This window comes from Rhopalosiphum padi, chromosome 4 (assembly GCF_020882245.1).
Source record: "Rhopalosiphum padi isolate XX-2018 chromosome 4, ASM2088224v1, whole genome shotgun sequence".
NCBI classification, from domain to species: domain Eukaryota; kingdom Metazoa; phylum Arthropoda; class Insecta; order Hemiptera; family Aphididae; genus Rhopalosiphum; species Rhopalosiphum padi.
The window spans coordinates 396,272-415,736 of NC_083600.1; the positions used below are offsets into that span (position 1 = coordinate 396,272).

At 26.3% G+C, this 19,465-nt stretch overlaps 3 protein-coding genes across 6 annotated transcripts in view; 2 read left to right on the top strand and 1 right to left on the bottom strand.

Annotated features, from left to right (window-relative positions):
- The first annotated feature begins 544 nt into the window (after positions 1-544).
- LOC132929241 (microprocessor complex subunit DGCR8-like) lies at positions 545-6,467 on the top strand. 4 transcript variants are annotated; one of them, XM_060994440.1, is made up of 12 exons: positions 545-1,600; positions 1,881-1,965; positions 2,038-2,186; positions 2,264-2,354; positions 2,416-2,503; positions 2,580-2,698; positions 5,023-5,160; positions 5,232-5,440; positions 5,521-5,621; positions 5,681-5,849; positions 5,923-6,103; positions 6,289-6,467. In XM_060994440.1, exons 1-11 carry the CDS (start codon positions 1,508-1,510, stop codon positions 6,097-6,099), a joined length of 1,419 nt encoding a protein of 472 aa, XP_060850423.1. In that variant the 5' UTR covers positions 545-1,507; the 3' UTR covers positions 6,100-6,103; positions 6,289-6,467. The 4 variants fall into 4 exon arrangements, with proteins under 4 accessions (XP_060850423.1, XP_060850421.1, XP_060850422.1 ...); XM_060994438.1 differs by lacking the exon at positions 6,289-6,467 and having other exon boundaries at positions 545-968; positions 1,323-1,600; positions 5,923-6,234; XM_060994439.1 differs by lacking the exon at positions 6,289-6,467 and having other exon boundaries at positions 545-968; positions 1,393-1,600; positions 5,923-6,234.
- A 2,406-nt stretch (positions 6,468-8,873) lies between these two features.
- On the bottom strand, positions 8,874-12,094 carry LOC132929240 (uncharacterized). Its single transcript, XM_060994437.1, has 7 exons — positions 11,636-12,094; positions 11,250-11,570; positions 10,884-11,130; positions 10,664-10,810; positions 9,868-10,111; positions 9,502-9,807; positions 8,874-9,437 (listed from the first exon to the last, which is right to left on the bottom strand). The coding sequence occupies exons 1-7, from the start codon at positions 11,710-11,712 to the stop codon at positions 9,286-9,288; spliced, it is 1,494 nt and encodes a 497-aa protein (XP_060850420.1). The 5' UTR covers positions 11,713-12,094; the 3' UTR covers positions 8,874-9,285.
- Positions 12,095-12,645: 551 nt separating this feature from the next.
- The window catches only part of LOC132929238 (cadherin-23-like), a 39,025-nt gene continuing 32,205 nt past the window's right edge, over positions 12,646-19,465 (top strand). Inside the window, exon 1 of the mRNA XM_060994434.1 lies at positions 12,646-13,034. The gene's annotated coding sequence lies outside the window, so the exon portion shown is untranslated. The remainder of the gene's footprint in view (positions 13,035-19,465) is intronic.

Sequence of the window (19,465 nt, forward strand, 5' to 3'; positions counted from 1 at the left end):
TGATCGTCCAGGCGGGCCACAACTCGCACAATTACCCGGGAAATGGCCGTCACGATGATTGTAATTTATTTTATTCGTATTCACTTTTAAACTCGATTAATTTAATTAAAATTTGTATTATAAGTCTAGTATCTACAAGTCACTGTCTACTACTAATACTTCTAATAATAATAATATTTATTTCAATAACTAAAATATATACCATATAGTGAAATATTACTAGTATTTTAGTTGAATTACACGTTGTGTAACGTTAATTTTTAACTTCCTTTAAAAGTAAAGCTTTTGTAGCTTTTTTCTTTAAATTAATCGACAACTTGCCATCATTAGAACTCATTGGTGTAATAAGTGCTTCTGTGCCCCTGGCTGCCCCTTGAGTGCCGAACATTCAGTAAATAATATGTGCCGAATGTCGATATTGTGAGTTCCGAACCATGGTTGAGCGGGCGACCTTAGTTAAATAGTTCATAACCGTGGTAATTGTTAGATAATACTATACCACTACAACCACGGTCTTCTTTCGTTGTAATTAGTTTTTGGTTGTAGAACTTATAGAAGAGTACTGAGTAGTGAGTTGTAGTTTAGTAGTTTAGTTGTGTAATTTGTATGTATTGCGAAATGTACTAATGTGCTCCAGTCAGAGTGTTCAGACAGACGACTATTCAGTGTTATATGTTGCTTCAATTGGTTCAATTGGATATTGACAATTTTGCTCAATCGGCGAATGACAATCGCTCAATCCTCAACGCCCATAGCCTTGTCACTTTGTCAGTTGTCGACTGTGGCTTATGGCACATGTGTGTTTTTGGCGTTTTTGCTTTTTTGGTTGAAGTTAACTTCTTGAGTTTCTGACATTCTCCAAGACGTCGATAATTTGTACCGTAATTTGTACCTGAATTTTATTATTTATACTACCGATTGCTGAACAACAATTTTTTTATTAGCTACTAACAAGACGTAGTAAACTAGTGAGTACCTACCGGTTACTACCTGTTTACCTTTAAAATAGTTCTCTTAAATACAGTGTACAGACATAAATCTTAATCGTGAACATCTTATAATAATATTAATAGTCATGATAACATTTTCACTGTAAATCACGATATTGAATAACTAATAACTTATATTAAATTAAGAAGTTATTATTAATTCTATTGTACAATTTTGCTTAAAACTTCCCTAATTTTCCAACGTGATTAGTTTAATATCTTATTAATTGCTATTAACAGTTAACAGTACATATTATTACCACCGTACCACTGTTCGTAGTATAAAATCAAAATACTAACACATTATTTAGTATTAATTTGTTGTGTGTCTAGTCTTAAGATAGGTGTCTGTACGTCGTGCGTCAACTATCGTTTGTACTGTGCAACAATTTTTATATCGCAGCTAATCTTAGTTAACGCTGTCGTATTGACACCTTTCGTACATACGATAAGTTTGCTGACAAATTCACTATTGCCAATCTGTGAAATACTTCTGGTAACATTCATCTTGCTCACTGATGATGTCTGAGACCAACAGCTGTAGTTCCAGAGAAGAAAATACAAATATTGAATCCATGTCAAATATACTTGAATGTGATGACCAGCAGCAGGTACCTGTAATACTTATTTTTATTGCTTCATCCTAATGGCTTATTTAACATTTCTTTAGGTAACACAGGATCAATATTATTTGAACAAATTAAAATATACAAATATTTTTAATTTAATCATAATTCGTATTTATAAAAAAAAAAAGATTTAATAGTTTATCATAAAATATCTAACTATATATTTTTCCATAAATATTAGCCTTCTGTTAATATAATATTGTTAGCTGATATTTTTATTATCTTTCAATATTTATTTTTAATATATTAATTATTTATTTAGACTACAATTTCTACTGATAATGTAATTGTGAAACTTGAAAATGAAAATACTGAAGCAACTTCTGAGGTTGGGTCAATAACATACGGTAAATTTAAACTACCTTAAATTAACGTTCTCTTGTAACATATTTACCATTACCAATATTTATATATTTTAGAGTTAGATGAAAATGGATGTATTGATGAAGATTTACCAGAAGGATGGTTAAAATGTAAGCATGACAGTGGTATGCCAGTTTATTTAAACGAAGAAATGAAAGTTTGTTCATTTTCCAAACCATATTTTCTTGGAGTTAACAGCCTCAAAGTAAGGACTAACATTTTAAATAATTTTTTGTTTTATTAATATATACTCAAATTGAATGCATTCTTTAATTTTTATAGAACCATAAAATTCCAGTGGCAAATATTCCTTGTTTAGATTATAAACTTAAATTAGAAAAAACGAATAAAGAAAGTAATGGAGAGTTGAACAGTAATGCTTTTATTAAATATCTATTATACTGAGTCATTGATATGTTTTAAACTGTTTTTAGAATGCCCTGTAACATTAAGCCATGAACAGTATCGAGAATATTGCAGTAAAATATTTAAATTCAAAAATATTAAATTTATGAGATTTAGGTATAGAAATTATACTATTTTACTATTTTATTATTAAAACTATAAAATGTTGATGACAATTATTTATCTTGTTTAGTTCATGGGATAAACGACGTGAATATATTAGAATGGTAAAAGCTGATCGAAGGCGTAAAGATCTTCCAAAATTAAAAGACAAGTCTCATTTAATGTCATTTCCAGTTCAAGAACCAGATGGTAAGTAAATTAAAATAAGTATTTTTTTATTATAAATATTATAATTAAATCTCTGAGATAACTATTAATAGTTCTTGTAGAATTATTTGACTTATTAAGTATACACGTATGCTTGCATCCACTATGTAATTTTTAAATTACAATTACGATATAGATTGTTAGGTTACAATCTTTTACATTATAATTGGCCTTTTCTCATATTTTTTAAAATACATTTATTACCATATGTAATATGAACAGATAGATGTTCATTCTCTTCTATCTCTAATGAATCTATTCTATCTCTCAATAGAAAATGTTTCATTACAATACTTGATGAGTATATTATGAGCTTAGTGGTAGTAGATGTAAAACAGAAATATTGCAACCAATTGACAAATAAGTATATAGTATATACATATATTATCTGGACACCCACTTCCCCCCCCCCAAACATACAAAATAAACCAGTGATGATATTATTTTTATTTATAGGGTTTCAAATTGTTTATTTTTTCTCCATATTACAAATAAATAACTACAAAATGGCTATTTCAAATTTTCAAAAAAAAAATGTTTAATGGTTTTTGACTTTTTTATTTTAGATCACTGTAAAAGGTAGGCAGGCTATTATTATTCATATATTACATTTAAAAAACCTGCTCTACATTACTGCAAATAATTTTTTGAATTACAGCTACTGACTTTCTAATTCATTTTCAAACTACTTATAAAAAAAATAATATATTATTTACTTATCTGTGAGTCTTTAAGAGGACGTTATACCTACATGTGTTGTCTCTGTCTTACATACAATATGGAAAATTTTCGTTCAGAATTCTTTTTGTGATGTTACCTTTAATATTATAATAAATTTACCTATTATCAGATTTAAAGTTAAGAATATTATCTAGGAAATGTCATTATGCTTTTATTGATATTATCATTTTAAAGTTGTAATATTTTACATAGCTATAACTCACTTTAAAATGATAATTTCAATAAAAGCATAATGACATTTCCTAGATAATATTCTTAACTTTAAATTTGATGATAGAAAATTTACTCTAATATTAAAGGTAACATCACAAAATGAATTCTGCTGAACAAAAATTTTCCATATATGAATACGAATTTGCTATGACATACATTAGTAAGACAGAGACAACACATGAAGGTATAACGTCCTAAGCAATTATATTTAAAATAAAATAATCAATTAATTTTTATTCTAAATTGAAGTTCTACAACTACAAATAATTTTTATACTAATAATTATTAGTTACACTTAACATTGTTTTGTTTTTGGATTGATTGAATTTATATTTGATTATGTTAAAGTTGTATTGTGATAATATAATGACCTCGCTGCAAAATAATTGATTATTAATAATATTAGTTGTATACATGCAGTGTTTCTGAAGGAAAAAAATTATTAGGGTTAATTCTCCATAAGTCAAATTTGAAACATATTTTTAAATTGAATACTTACAGCAGAGGCGGTAAACCTACGGCATGTTGATTAAATTTCAATGGCATGCAAAAAAAATTAAAATTATTAAAAATTTTACTATTTATACAATTTTGGTTATCAGAAATTCAAAGAAACAAATTATATAAGTACATTTTAAAAATTATAATTAAAAAAAATGTGTACTTAATAAAATAATTTAATAAATCTGTAACTTTATTTTTATCCTTAGAAAATATAATCTCCTTTAGAGATGTGAAAAAGTTTGCCACCCTTGACTTATAGTTATCAATTTTTATATAAAAACTAATTTGTTTTTATACAAAATTACATCCCTACTAATCTTATAATAAACCTGAAATATTTCCTTAATATTTAGAATGCTTATAGGAGTATACGTAATATACACTAGAATCTTGGTAATCCGACAGATATCAGACCACGCTACTGCCGGTTTAACAAAAACGGTGGATTAATGAGGGCTCACATAAAAACGCTTTTTTTACTTATTAAAAAATTAAAAAATATATTTATTAATTATTATAAAACGAATAATCTTATCATATTTTAACATAAATTGAATAAATATAAAATATCTAATAAGTTTATTCGGATTTAATCTATTATTATACTTAGTTTTACCTAACATTTTATAGTTTATGATAGTAACTTTACATACAAATGTCAAATACATATTGGTACGTATAGGTTAATATAGCCGGATAACTGGACGTATCAGATTATCGAACGGCTGGATTACCGAGATTCTACTGTATGTCAAATATATTATTTTGTTGTACAATAACAATTTATATAATAATACATTTTATAGTTAAAAATAATTTATATAATTAATATATTAAATATATTTCAGTTAAAAGTGATTGTAATACATCCAATCCTGATGATCAATGGACTATTAATCTAAATGGTAAAAGCTATGTTAGTATATTGCATGAATATATTCAACGTGTACTCAAGACACAGCCGTCATATGAGTTTAAAGAACTTGGTAGGTATAAAATACTAAATTATTAAATTTTATTAATGTAAATAATTAACTATATAATGTTATGTTCTAAGAGAATGCTAGGTATCCTTACTTAGCTACAGTAATCTTAGATGGCATGCAATATGGTATTGGTATTGGTTCAAGCAAAAAACAAGCTAAACTTGATGCTGCTAGAGCTACACTAGAAATATTATTACCATCTGTCAAAAACCATATCCAAATTAACCGTAGACATGCAATGAATGAACGTCAAGGTTGTAGTAATTTTGATGGAGATGTAGTAAGTATCCTTTACTTATCTACTAACTAGTATCAGTATTTACTTATTTATCAGTTAATTCTTACATCACAATATTTCAGCTTTTTGATAAACTAAACATTAAAGACTCTAGAATACCAGAATTTTGTGCTCAAGCAGCTGAATCTATGCCATATGATATGTTGCAGATTTGTGTAAAAAGGTATTTTTTTATAATTTGAATAAATAATATTTTTAATATTTATTGGACTTGAATTATAGAAATTTTGGTGAAGACGCTAATGTAAAGTGTGAAATGCAAAGTATGCAAAGTGGATCTGATTCTGAAATTTTTTATCGTTGTACCATGACCGTCAAGGAACATTCTGCCACTGTTATTTGTAAAAATAAACGTGAAGGACGCCAAAAAGGAGCTCAAGCTCTATTAAAGGTTTAAAAATACTCATAAAAATATTTAAAATATATATTTATATTAAATTTGTTTTTTATTTATATATATATAGGTGCTACACCCTCATATTAAGTATTTTGGGTCTTTATTAAGATTGTACAGCCATCAAAACGTTGGAAGTGGTTGTGAGAAAAAACTAGATGAACCTGGAAATCAAAGCCCAAAGCCTAGGAGTGGTCCAAATTATGAAATACTTAAAAAACTGAGAGCAGAAATGTCCAAACTTTAATTGAGTAATAGAAATAAAAGTTAAATTGACAAACAATAGGTTAAGTTATGCCAAAAAAAATTTTAATGTAGAATTTTATGTATTTTTAATTTGCTAACACATTTAAATCAATAAAGACTATAATACAATCATGCATACTTAGATTTTATCCCTCAAACTAATTTCTCGGTTAATATTTCTGTTCTTTAGTTCTAGATCTATACTTGTGGTATTTTAAGATGATGATAATCAGCTACCACTCTGCATAACGAATACTTAATCGTCTGCCACAAAGTCATTATTTTAAAACAATAAAAATTATAAATACTGATAATTTATAAATGAAGTGTATCAACTTTATTCTTATTATAAAATAATCTAGCCATACATTTTACTTATTGTTTTGTTTTTCTTTCCTCTTGGCCATTAAACTCAGTGCCATGTTATTTTTATTTATTTTGTATTATTATTATTATTAGGTTATTACGCTGACCTCAATTATAATTGTAAATACCTTTAGTATGAAATATATTTGTTTGATTATTCGACTGAAAAAAATCCCAACTACTAAATTTATTTTAATACAAGTCTTTGATATCACTATAGTATTTCACTGTTATATTAGATAAATGAATGTAATAACACTAATATCTAAATATCTGTCTTATAAGGACTAACCATTGCGATATCTCCTGAAATAATAATAAAGATATCATAATTATGTTATTTTTAAAAGATTGAAGGGGATAAGGACTATACGTATTTCATATTTTATTTTAATTTAATGTTTTGGTAAAAAAGTTTCTAAAAATCATCGTTTATTTAATTATTAAAAAATCAAAGATGGCGTTGTTGTTGCTTATTTTCTGAAAATGTTGACATTTTAACATTTTATTTTAATTAATATTGTGATTTTTAATATTTTTTTTAGTTTTGAGAATAGTTTTGTATTATGATACGAGCACAAGCCCACAGACCACATATTTGATAACACTGGCACTTATATAGTATTAAATAATCAACAATTTTTAGAAAAATAAACTATAAAATAACTATCTTTGATTTTTTTTTTTTTAAATGATTATATAAAAAATTATTTTTTTAACTTTTTTACCAATATATTAAAATTAAAATATGAAATACTTAATATCCTTGTACCTATGAGTCTTATAAAAAAAAAATATATAATATCTATTATTTTAGAAGTTATTGTAATGGTTGCAATGGGTAAATCCTTACAGGATATTCTGTATTTCTAATAATCAATTGAAAGGAACTGAAATTTTTAGAGAATATGGCTAGTTTTTATACTTAAGCTTTTATATATATGGGTATGACGAGTTGGGATTTGTATGTAAATACATGTTGAAAATTTTAACATTTTAACATGATGAATTAAGTATTGCAAATAATAAATACATTTCACATGATTTGCAAAAAAATAAAACATATTTTAACATTATTTGTAAAATTTCTGCTTTTTTTTACATATTTTGTAAATTTTGACAATTTTGGTGGTTTAGTAGTATTTAGTATTATACATTTATACTTTTATATTGGTACTTGTAAAAATTGTAAGTGTATGATGCATATAAGGAAATAAGTAAATGAAAGTATTAGTTAAATATTAATAACTTGATTATAGTATATCTTATTTGATTCTATTTAATAACTATACATTAATGATCTATATTATCTATATAGATTATACTTCATATTCAACAATTATTAGACAAAATATATATTTTCAACAGTGTCAGTACCTTATGTTTGCGTGATTGTGAAAATATCTTTATATTTTTTAAATTAAATTGATTAGAAATTAAAAACAATAAATTGTATATTATTCAAAAATTATTTAGGATTATTTTTTTAATTTTAAACGTTAACATATTTTTGGTTTTTTTATTACATATTAATCTCAGCCCTTGTTATGACTTAATGAGTATTCTAGAAATTTAGAGTACGCAACTTTGAGCTCTTTACAACTAAAAAGTGAATTCTCAACTTCTAAATGCTAAATTCTAGCATTACCTTAAAATACAATGTAATGTACCTATTGTAACTAGTATTTGTCTAGAAAAATGAAATTGATAAATCCTTAAAAGTAATATATAATAATGATAGTACTAATTAAGTAGCATACATTCAATGTTATCTATTGTACTAAAATAAAAATGTACCTATTATTTATAAAGTAAAAAATAAACTTAAGTATAATTTATTTATATACCTATTTGTACTTTGAAAGTCATTATATGTAGTCATGTAGACTTCTGTATATTTATATCATTTTGTTATAATTACACTTTTTTATGTTAATTCAATAAAAAACATTGAAACTCAAAATTATAACTAGTGAATAGAAGCAGAAATTCAAACATTAGATTTGTATTTAGAGTAGAACTTAATGTTTTTATCATTTTTCATTAATTAAGCTTCCTTCAAATTAAAAAATGACATTGTCTCATCTACTAGATAACAAACTAAGAGCATATCATCCTTGGATATATTGGCTTACCCAAGATATATGATTTGTACATTTTTTGTATTTCTTGAATTCTATTTTATAATTTAATAAAAAGGTATAAGAATAGTTTTACTGTAGGAATGAAGTAATGAACAACTAGTATATTTTTTTCAAATTGAGAATAAGTGCTGAACACTGTTCAATTTTTGTACTAACACTGAACGTATTATAATAATGATTTCAATGTGGTTGGCATTAAATTATTTTTGATTATCAATATAATTTTATAATCTATAATATATATATTATCAAAAATTAGCATACATTAAACATCATAATTTAATTTAATGCTATATTTTTAACATTTCATTTTCAGTCCATAATAAATATAAATGTTTATTTTGTATACTTGAAAGGATTACATTCTGTTAGAGTTTACAGTTGAATGTCGGAAATCAGAATTGTTTTTTTCTGTCAATCTTAGTTAACCACACCATTTTTATAAACATAAAATATATTACACTAATAATATTTTGTTGGTAACATTGATTGGCTTAAAAATTATTATTTTATTTTACATCTTTATGAAATGTTATTATATTCAAATATTGGTTATACAATAAAATACATAAAACAAATAAAACAATTTAACTTTCATTCAAATATTATGAAAAATATCTTGACAGTTGTTAATTATTATTTAAACATAATAAATACCTTTATTTCATGGTACTTATCTATAATTCTGGCACAGATTTCAATTCATGGCTATAATTTGATGATGACTTCATTGCTAAAGTTATACCACTTTTATAATTAGCCGGTATGACAATATGATTAGTGAATTTGACATTTTCTTTTTCTTCACGTAAAAGATTTACCACTTGTCCTAAAAAATAGTTATTGTGAGTTATTTCTGATGACTAAAACAGAAATTATCCAAGTGCATATACCTAACACATTAAATCTATGCCAATGTCGGCTAGGATGTGTGGCCAAGGACATGAGATCTGTTTGAGGGGTCCACCTGGATAAAATATCAGCTCTTTTAATCATCAATGAAGATGGAGAAAATAACTGTGGGATTAATGACTCCATGTATGATATGCTCAGTGGATTTGTTAAATAAATTTGAGCGAAATCTGGATATAAAGGATTGTACGATACCCCATAAACCATTTGATGGTGCCAACTATCTGGCACAAGAGAAGGTGGTACATCTGCACGTTGAAGGTTTAATGTCAATATGGGAACAGCACCTATAATAAATTATATAAAATTATAAAATTATAGTTAGTGTTTCTTAGTTACCTAGCTACCTTTTTTTATCCAAGCTGCAAGCCATGGAGCTAGAGGTAAATCCAAGTATTGATTAGTAGCAAAAAATCTAGCACTGACTTGTGAATCTGTTGCAATTTCCAAAGTTCTAACCAAATCGTGGGGCATGCAACCAGCTACAGCTCGAGATTCCAAATAGGGAACAAGTGGAGCAGTCTCGTCACGTAAACGGGTACCAATAATTTGAACTATACGGTCTAAATTGAATTGTGTCCTTAGAGCCAGCTAAAATATATTTATAATAAAATAATTCACACAATAGTTATAATGAGTAGAAACTTACAATTAAATTGTCATGTTAAGTACATAAATATAGAAATACTTTAAGCATTATCTAAATAATTAGATATCTAAATGTAGTTTATGATAGGAAAAGTATGAAATATAATTTTGTGTTTGTAAATGTTCAATGTGTATTTAGAAAAATGTTACATTTTGTACTCCATTAGTTTTCATTTTGCAAAATACTATTTTGATAGAGTATTCTAGGTATTTTACCAAAACCGTCAAATTTTTTTTTTATGATTCTCAGGCAAGTTTATGTTAACATTTTTTACATGTAACGGTGCAATAAAATGTACTTAAATAAGTCAAAATTTTTATAATATCACTTTGTCCAAAATAAATTATTATTATTATACCTTTGTGTATGGTGTGAATGCACATAAGTAATAAGAGCAATTAATATTTAAAATAGTTTAAATTAAAAGATGATATATCATGTTATTCAATATACATTTTATTTCAACCATAAGCTATTTAAATTACTAAACTTACCAAAGTATTTACAACTGCAGTTGCCCCACACGCTGATACACCAATTTGGTTTACTTGAAGCTGAGCTGCCTCTTTTTCTGACCATACCATTTCTTTAACCCAAGTTAAATCATCAACACGCATTCTTTTCATTTTTTGACACACCTCCTGATAAAAAAATATTTAACATTAATAAAAAATAATCGTAATTTTAACTAGCCACTAAACAGTTTTATTTTACCGTTGTATCAGAATTGCGTCTCATACAACCATTACGTTGTTCTTCTTTATAGATAGGAAAATTAGTATTAAGAGTCCTAAAATGTAGAGTGGGTACATTTGAACTCTGTATTGGCAATCGATGGATTAGGTTTGGATTGGTTGGCTCATGCATTACACTATTTGTATCAGTAAGATGATTTTCTTGTAGATTAGGACCTACATCGGAACAAGTAGTCAAAATGTCTTTAATTAACAGCATTGTACCACTGTTGAACAAAAAAAAAAAAATTAATTTTTATTTTTTTTTAAATAACTTAATATAATATAAAGCCAATTAGATAAGCATATGACATATAATAAAAAAAAACTTTAAAAAAATATATACTTTGTATCATTAGCCATTGGTTCAGTGATCTCTTCGTCTTCAGATACATTGTTAACAGTTGGTTCAGGTTCAAAGTCCATTTCTAAGTAATCCATCAAAGGTGATGTACTTCTATCATCCATGGGTAAGTTTTCAACTGCCGGCTCTTGCCGATCGCCACGATAAGTATAAATACAAGAATCGTTATCCGAATCACTATCTTCTTGGTCACAACGCACTAAACTGGCAGCGATCATGTGATCATGTTGTTCAGGGGTATCACAATCAAGACAACTTTCAGTATTAGGACCATCATAGCTGTGTGCTACGTTGTTATTCAATCTAGTACAAACCGAAGGATATTTTTAAATGGTAACTAATGAATTTTAAATCTAGCATTCAATTACCTGGATGATTCTTTCTGATCAGATAGCCCTCCACGGCTTGAACCAGGTCGGTGCAGTTCGTCTTCGCCGTTGTTCATGTCTCTTATCAAGTGTATCTATGCCCCTATGGCACGTCTGGTTTGGCCGGAACGGCCGATAGCGAACCGGACATTGTACAATAATATTCACAAAAAATAATTGCAATAATTACAACCTACTGTTTGCAGTAGTTATTAAATAATGTTTCGTCCAGGATTGTCAACCACGTACGTCTTAATACTCGTAGACCATCGACGGCATGTAAGCGGAGTGCAATAATACGTAGTGCATAGAATTATTGTATAAAACATTAAAACGTTGTTCTTGTGAATGAAAAATTTTTTTTTATAATAAAGGTACCTTGTATCTAGTATCTACCTACTATATTTATATTTATCTCATAAACATTAAACATTAAATATTATTAATAATAATAACATCTTTAGGGACATTGATAACGACGTCTGATCAGCTTTTGATAGTTGATATCTAAAGCTGCGGCCCATAAAATATAAAATATTTATTATGTTTGTGACTCGTTGTGCCATGGCCTATATGTTAGAACAAAATAGGTATCAAGGCTTATTTATTTTTGTAATTTTTCACACTTAGAATGCTTAACTTAACTATAAATTTATCTATAGTCGTAACGCCAAATAGGTATAGACGTATAGTCGGACCGGTTTTGGTATTTTGAGGGGTAAAGTCTGTAGTTATGTCACATTCTAAATATTTATATTTATTCTAACAAATTATCAATTGATAGTGATCAAAATTCAAATTTAAACAAAATCGAAAATATTAAATAAATAAAATGGACGTCTCAGCACAAAAATACAGAATAACTTTAACTTAAAGGCAGCCCGTTGTCGCAGTGCTGGCAGACCCGCGCGAACAAAATTCCCTAGATTATTTCACCATGGTTGGCAGAGAGCTGGGCCATTGCAATCTAGTAGGAGACCCGCTAAAAACGAATGAGAATTGAATTTTCCGGTTCACATCACGCGCGCGGCCCACCAACACGTTCGAGTTCATCACCGTTCCCCGGACGACGACTCTAAAGTCTGCACGGTCTTGCTGGCCTTAGTCTCTCGCCGCACGCGTTTCCCAGTCGCCGTGTGTTCCTTCCTCGTATTGATTATGATATTTTTCCAGTGCACCGACAATTGGTTTGTCAGCTTCCTGTGTCTGTGCGGTTGTCTGCAGTGACAATACTCGTCATTAATAACATACTTATTACGTCAATATTATTGTTATAACAACACGAACGCAGCCGACCGTCCTGTGATACTCGCAACTAACGAATACAATTTATACATTTTTTGGTGGAGCTTTTGATACTTGCTGCAGCCGAAATAAATAGTGGATTATACCTACACAGGTGAGTTTTTTTTGTATAAGCATTTACTAGATCGATATTTATGTATAGGTCATATATTCATGTGCAATAGTATATTATATTGTCATATTGATAACTTATAGGAGTCAGCGTTATGGGGCATCTAAATATAGTCTTAGTTTTAAAAATGATTATATTTCATTTAATAGAAAAAAGGATTTTTTTTTAAAAATAATTTTATAATACAATTTTATGTATACCATATAAAATATAACATATTAGTTATCTTTTTTAAGTTCAAAATTGAAAATTTTATGTAGCACAACAAAGAACATATCTTTAATTTTTAGGATTTAAATACCTATTTAAAATATGCCCAAATTCTAATTCTCACAATTAAAACTATTAATGAATTTATTAAACTTAAGACTTTAAAAAATTGTAGTTAATATAAAATTCTTACTGATCAAAATGAATGATTTGGAAATCAAAAGTTTCAATTTCAGAATACATGAACTACCAGAATCTATTGACTATTTATATAATAGAGGTCAATTTTTATATAAAAAAAAATACGTAGATCTTGGTATTTGCTGTTAGTAAAAATACTGCAACCACATGATTAAGAATTTTTAAATTGTACCAAATAAAACGATTGTCAGGCCAGAGTTCGGCATGTAAACTTTATTGATTTTCAATTTTTAGAAATTTATTAATTGTATGCAATATGTATGTATAATGTATTTCATTTTAATTTTCATTTAGTGAGATAGATCTCCGAAATAGGAGAGCAAATTTTGTGGTTTGGGGTCTTGTCAGATTCACATTGACTAGGAAAAGTGCAGTGAAGATTTTCAGAACTTTATCTTTTATAGTTAATTCACTATAGCGCTTCAAAAAAAATTAAAACACATTTTATTGGACGTTTTTTTTTTATATTTTTCAGCTTTATAGGTTTGTAGTGAATTAACGATTGAAGATAAAGTTCTGAAAATCTTCACTGCACTTCTCCAAGCCAATTTAAATCTAACAAGACCCCAAATAACAAAATCCGTTCTCCGGTTTTGGTAATCTACCCTAGCAAAAAATAACTATTTTTTTTTTGAAAATTTTTAATCTTACATTTTGTATCTACTTGATAATCCCTTTTTAATGAGCTATCAACCAACTTTTTAGCTATAATAGTTTTGGAGAAAAGTTAAAAAAAAAATAGAAGTTTTGGGACTGTTTACGCCGATGTTTTTGTGGATTCAAATCGTTGTATCGCTTGGATGTGATATCGGATCTCTCTCATTTATATTTTATGTTAAGGCTAGCTTAATTATCCACCTACTCATTACAACCTATAGTTATATTTTTATCATTTTCCTATTTAATACGAATTCTTGAAGTTTTAAAAATTCAGACTTTTTTCATTTCAATTACCATACGTCCATACTTACTTGTTTAAAAATCAAGAAAGTAAAAGGTATTGTAGGTATTTTTAATTTTTTTTTTTTATTTAATTTTAACGATCCGTAATTATTATAAACAAACTATACATTATACAACTACTTAAATACCTAAATAATAGATACACCGGCATGCATATTAGTATATCATATATTTTGGTTATACTTATGGATACATAATAAATAATCCACGAGTAAGATTTTGTCCAATAGCTAATCGGTTTTTTTTGTCACGATCAAATAAAAATTATCTGTTCAAAAATAAAAATCATTGATGTATGTAGTATGAATAGCATCTACCATTAGATACATAGATATATATATATTATAAATATAATATAATATTGTATTATTTAGTGTATATGTCTATTAAACATTTTAACATTTACATTTTAAACATTACATATGTATATCTACACTGAAATCGTTATCGTCATCATTGCGATGCATAATTACTTCACCGTGACGAGTCAAAATGATATGAATGTATCTATTATTTGTCGTTTTACTTGTGTATAATATATTTAATTCAAATATGAAGTCGTTAAAAAATAATACTCCATTATAATATGTAAAATAATAAAAATATACAATGTGTTCCGGGGAGAAAAAACCGGCCGACGTCATACGAAAGTATATCTAAAATTATGAAGAAATATTAGAAATACCATTTAGAGAGGGGGTCTAACTTTTTATTTTTTAAGTTATGGGCAATTTAACTTTTTCTAAACAAAACCAAACCAACCAATCATTTTTTTTTCTCCAAAACTTTTCAACATTTTAGCATAATTATTTTAATTTTAAAGCTATTTAATTATCCTATTAACCAACATACGCAATTAAACCAGAAATTATGCAAATTATTATTATTAAATTGAAAAAAGTAAACATTTTTATCGAAAGTATTACTCTAAATAATTCAATATTTAGTATGAGTTTTTTTGTTTATGTATTATTTTACTGAATAATATCTAGAATACCTTATAAGTTTAGTTTTCATAATTTTAGGTATACTTTCGTGTTTCGTATAACGTCGGCCGGTCACTTCCCTCGGAAGCATAATTCCGGACCCTATAGTACAGTTCTGCGCGGTAGGCGGGGCTAAACCGAAATTACAAATCCTATGTCAGTTCAGCGTTCCGCGCTGAATCGTAGTAGTGTTTGTAATGGATATAATTTGTAATAAAATAATTATTTAAAATATCAATCAAATAAATTCTATGTTAGTAATAACATATGTATCATTTTATACAAAATATAAAATATATCAATATTATATATAATATTGATTAGGTTATATATACCTATAAGTATTCCAAAAAAAAATATTTAGGTATAATTAAGTATAAATGGATAATAATTGTTCATAAATCGTATACTAGTATACTTGTCTTTAGTAAATTATAAATATAAAATTGTATTAATTATATTATAAATGGTTTTTACCATTAGGTATATTTACTGTTATGTTAGTGCTTAAATTTCTTTTAGTTTTTTTCTATTCGATATTATTTTGAATTTTTTCCGAGTTTGATGGACGGCCTGCTTGTATCCTTTTTGATCCATATCCATTAATAAATTAAATTCTGTTTTTCCGACGTGCTATTGAAGTAGGCTGAAGACTAATATTTTTTTTTGTTCTTTGCTTTTCAAAATTTACTAAACAGAGCTGCTAGTTGAGCATTATTACGAACTTTTTGTAGCTTATTATTAGTTTTTTTTTTAAATATTTATCATCGAATAATCTTTATTTGTTGTTACTAACTTTAGTACCTTGTTCAAATTGTCTTCTAAACGTTTTTCTTCTACTTCATACTTATGTTCAATGTCAGTGTCTGAGGTTTTACCGCCCCTAGTGTTTTTTATTAGACTACTACATGATTTGTCTGCATTAAATATCTTGTGTGCACTATTTACATTTTTTTTTTTGAATTGTCAAATGATATTGTAGGCAAAGTCATATTGTTAAAAAAATTTTATCGTATTTAGTTAAATTACCTAATGTGATATTGGATTAATTTATTCTGTTAATTGTAGACAAAGTCGTAGCAATTGAAATATTAGAAAATATTTCATGTATACCTACTGCGCATAAATGCAACATGTTTATTTCTGAAAACACTGTATATAATACATTTTCATCGGTTGATGATTGAAATGAGAATTGATTTGAATCTATTAGATTTTTAGAAGCACGGCCGAATTTAAATATGATAATTAATTCAGTTTTTGTTACACGTTTTAACGTTTATTTGCGAATAAAGGCGAGTTTTGTGATATCATTCAAAAACTGAAGCTATAATATGAAGTCAATTAATGCACACATACCTATATTAAACGATTTACACCTTTTAAATACTATGTCTTTACATATCCTTATTGATGATTCGACAATATTGTTAGTGTTATTACTTCTAATAGACAATTTTGAACGCTAACATAAACACCACTCGGTCCTTTTTTGCCATAGTTTTTCTATATATTTGATATAATGTATATATTTTTTAGATATATTATCAGAAATAGGTGTTTCCATTGCCTTAAAACATTCATGTTCATTTGAAGAGTACAACATTGTTTTCAACAAATTTATGAAATACTTGGGATGTTCTATGCTTATATTATGTTTATACTATCCCATAGCTAACGCCATACAGCTTGTAGAACATGAAAAGTGCATAATAGTATAAAGTAGATTTTGGGAAACAAGTCTGTAATGCAATGTAGGGACATAGAAATATTCATATCGATTATAAGGAAGTAATCAACCGTTGTATACTAAAGAAAAATATAGAAATTTAAAATTTGCGCTGTAAAATTAAGTTTTATTTTATATTATGCGTACTATACGTATTTAAATAATTATTAACAAACCTTATTAATTTATGTATGGGTGCTTAAAAATAAAATATATATGTTTAGTTGCTTTAATACGTTTAAAAATTGTTCATTATTTTATAAACCACTTACTAAGATTTGTATAATCTTATATACTCCCCCCCCCACGAAAATTTGTTCTGACTAGTGAGTATAACCTTGTATATAGGTTTTAATACTTTTGTAGACAATGTAAATTGTAACCCCGTGGACAGCAAAAGCTAGCCCAGTCCAACTTTGGAAATTTACCGGTCGATCATGCTCACTGGTTAGTGAATAATACTATAATTACGATTTATAATATAAGATACAAGATGACACATGATATACATTATACGTATATATATGGTTATTAATTTATTATTCTTTGTAAATGTTAAAGTTTAATTACGTATAATATATACTTGTCCCCAGGTAGAATATAGTTGTGTATAATTTAGCCCTATATAGAGTGTAGATACAAATTCTAGGTTTATCATATAATATGATAATATTATAGTATATCTTAAATATTATATTGTATTTATAATATTTATATCTACTATCGCAATCAATATTCAAAACTAACAATACAATTTTGTTTTTAGAGTAATTTAACTAGTTTACTTAGTTAGAGCCAATACTATAAAATGTGTATTTAAATAAACCTAGGTATTGATAATATAGTTTATAACTATGGATGTATTATTTTTAATAATGATATAAAAATGTATAATATGTAAGTGTTCTTTTACATAATTACGTATTATTTAAAGCAAAAAAAAAATACCTTGAGCGATTTAAATGTTTAAACTTATTAGTTATTACCTATCTACCGGCTAACTATATATTTTATATATATAATATATATACATATATTTCTTGCAGTAATTTACTCGATTTTTCAATCTGAACAACTAACCTTAACCTAAAAAAAATACAAAGACGAATTCTTACAATAAAATATTTTAAAGTTAAATCATATTTTTCCATTATTTTTAAACATAGATATTATTATACTATCATTTTCAATTATTTAATTACTTACTAGAATATAATAAAAATATAATTAATAAAATAATAACCATTAAATAAGGTGACTAGTGCTAATATAATATATATTATGTGATTCAGGTATACTAGCTATTTTTACAAAAAAAAAAAAAAAAAAAATGATTAATGACCTCCTTCAAATACAGCTAGTATTAATATAATTATTGAACGATTTATTTTTAAAATTATTGCAACTTTTTACGATTTTAAAGATTTCGTAAAAATTTAGCATCAAATGCATATAAAAAAAATTATACTTGCGTATTTTAATATTTTTATATAGATATAAGAACAACTTTTGTAGGATCTTGTATTAAATTTTCAAGAATTTTAACTAAATAAATAATTTTTATCGACATTCATAAATAGAAAACTAAAAAAAATAAAAAAATTGTACATGAAAATGACAATATAAACATATTTAGTGAACATTTTAACTATTAATTAACTATTTATTGTAAATTTTTATGAAATACAATAAAATATCGAAAATTGTTTGAGGAAAAATAACTATGTTATGGATAAATATCGAATGTCGTAAAAATTTGAATTTGAAATGTTCATAAAAAAAATATGACTTTCAGATAGAATTTAGGCTAATAATAAAGAACCATGTATTACATTTTAAAATCATAGGTATAAAAACTTTTTTTAAATTTCTAACAACAAACTAATTAACTAATGTTTGCAGTTCTTATGACGTTATGTCAAAATTTTAATTTTATACGCTTATAAAAAAATATTATGGTTATAATTTATAAACTTATAAAAAAAAAAGAAATTTTTCATACCTGTAAAAAACTCAAAAATAGTCAGAATATTTTGAAAATCTGATCGTTAATTGAAAATTATAATATAAAACATTTTGTGAAAATTTCAAATACCTAAAATTAATCATTCCAAAGTTATACCTAACCTCAATTATGTTGATTTGCGTAAAAATTCTTCTTCTTTAACCTAACCTAACCCTTAATTTTCTGTTGTTTTTTCCGATTGTAATTTTTTTTTAATTTTTAATTTAGATCTCTCAAAAGTACAAATTACCACCAATTTTCTATTTAAAACCATCCTAAAAGTTGAAATAGAAGCTACTTTATCACCTACTTATCGTGT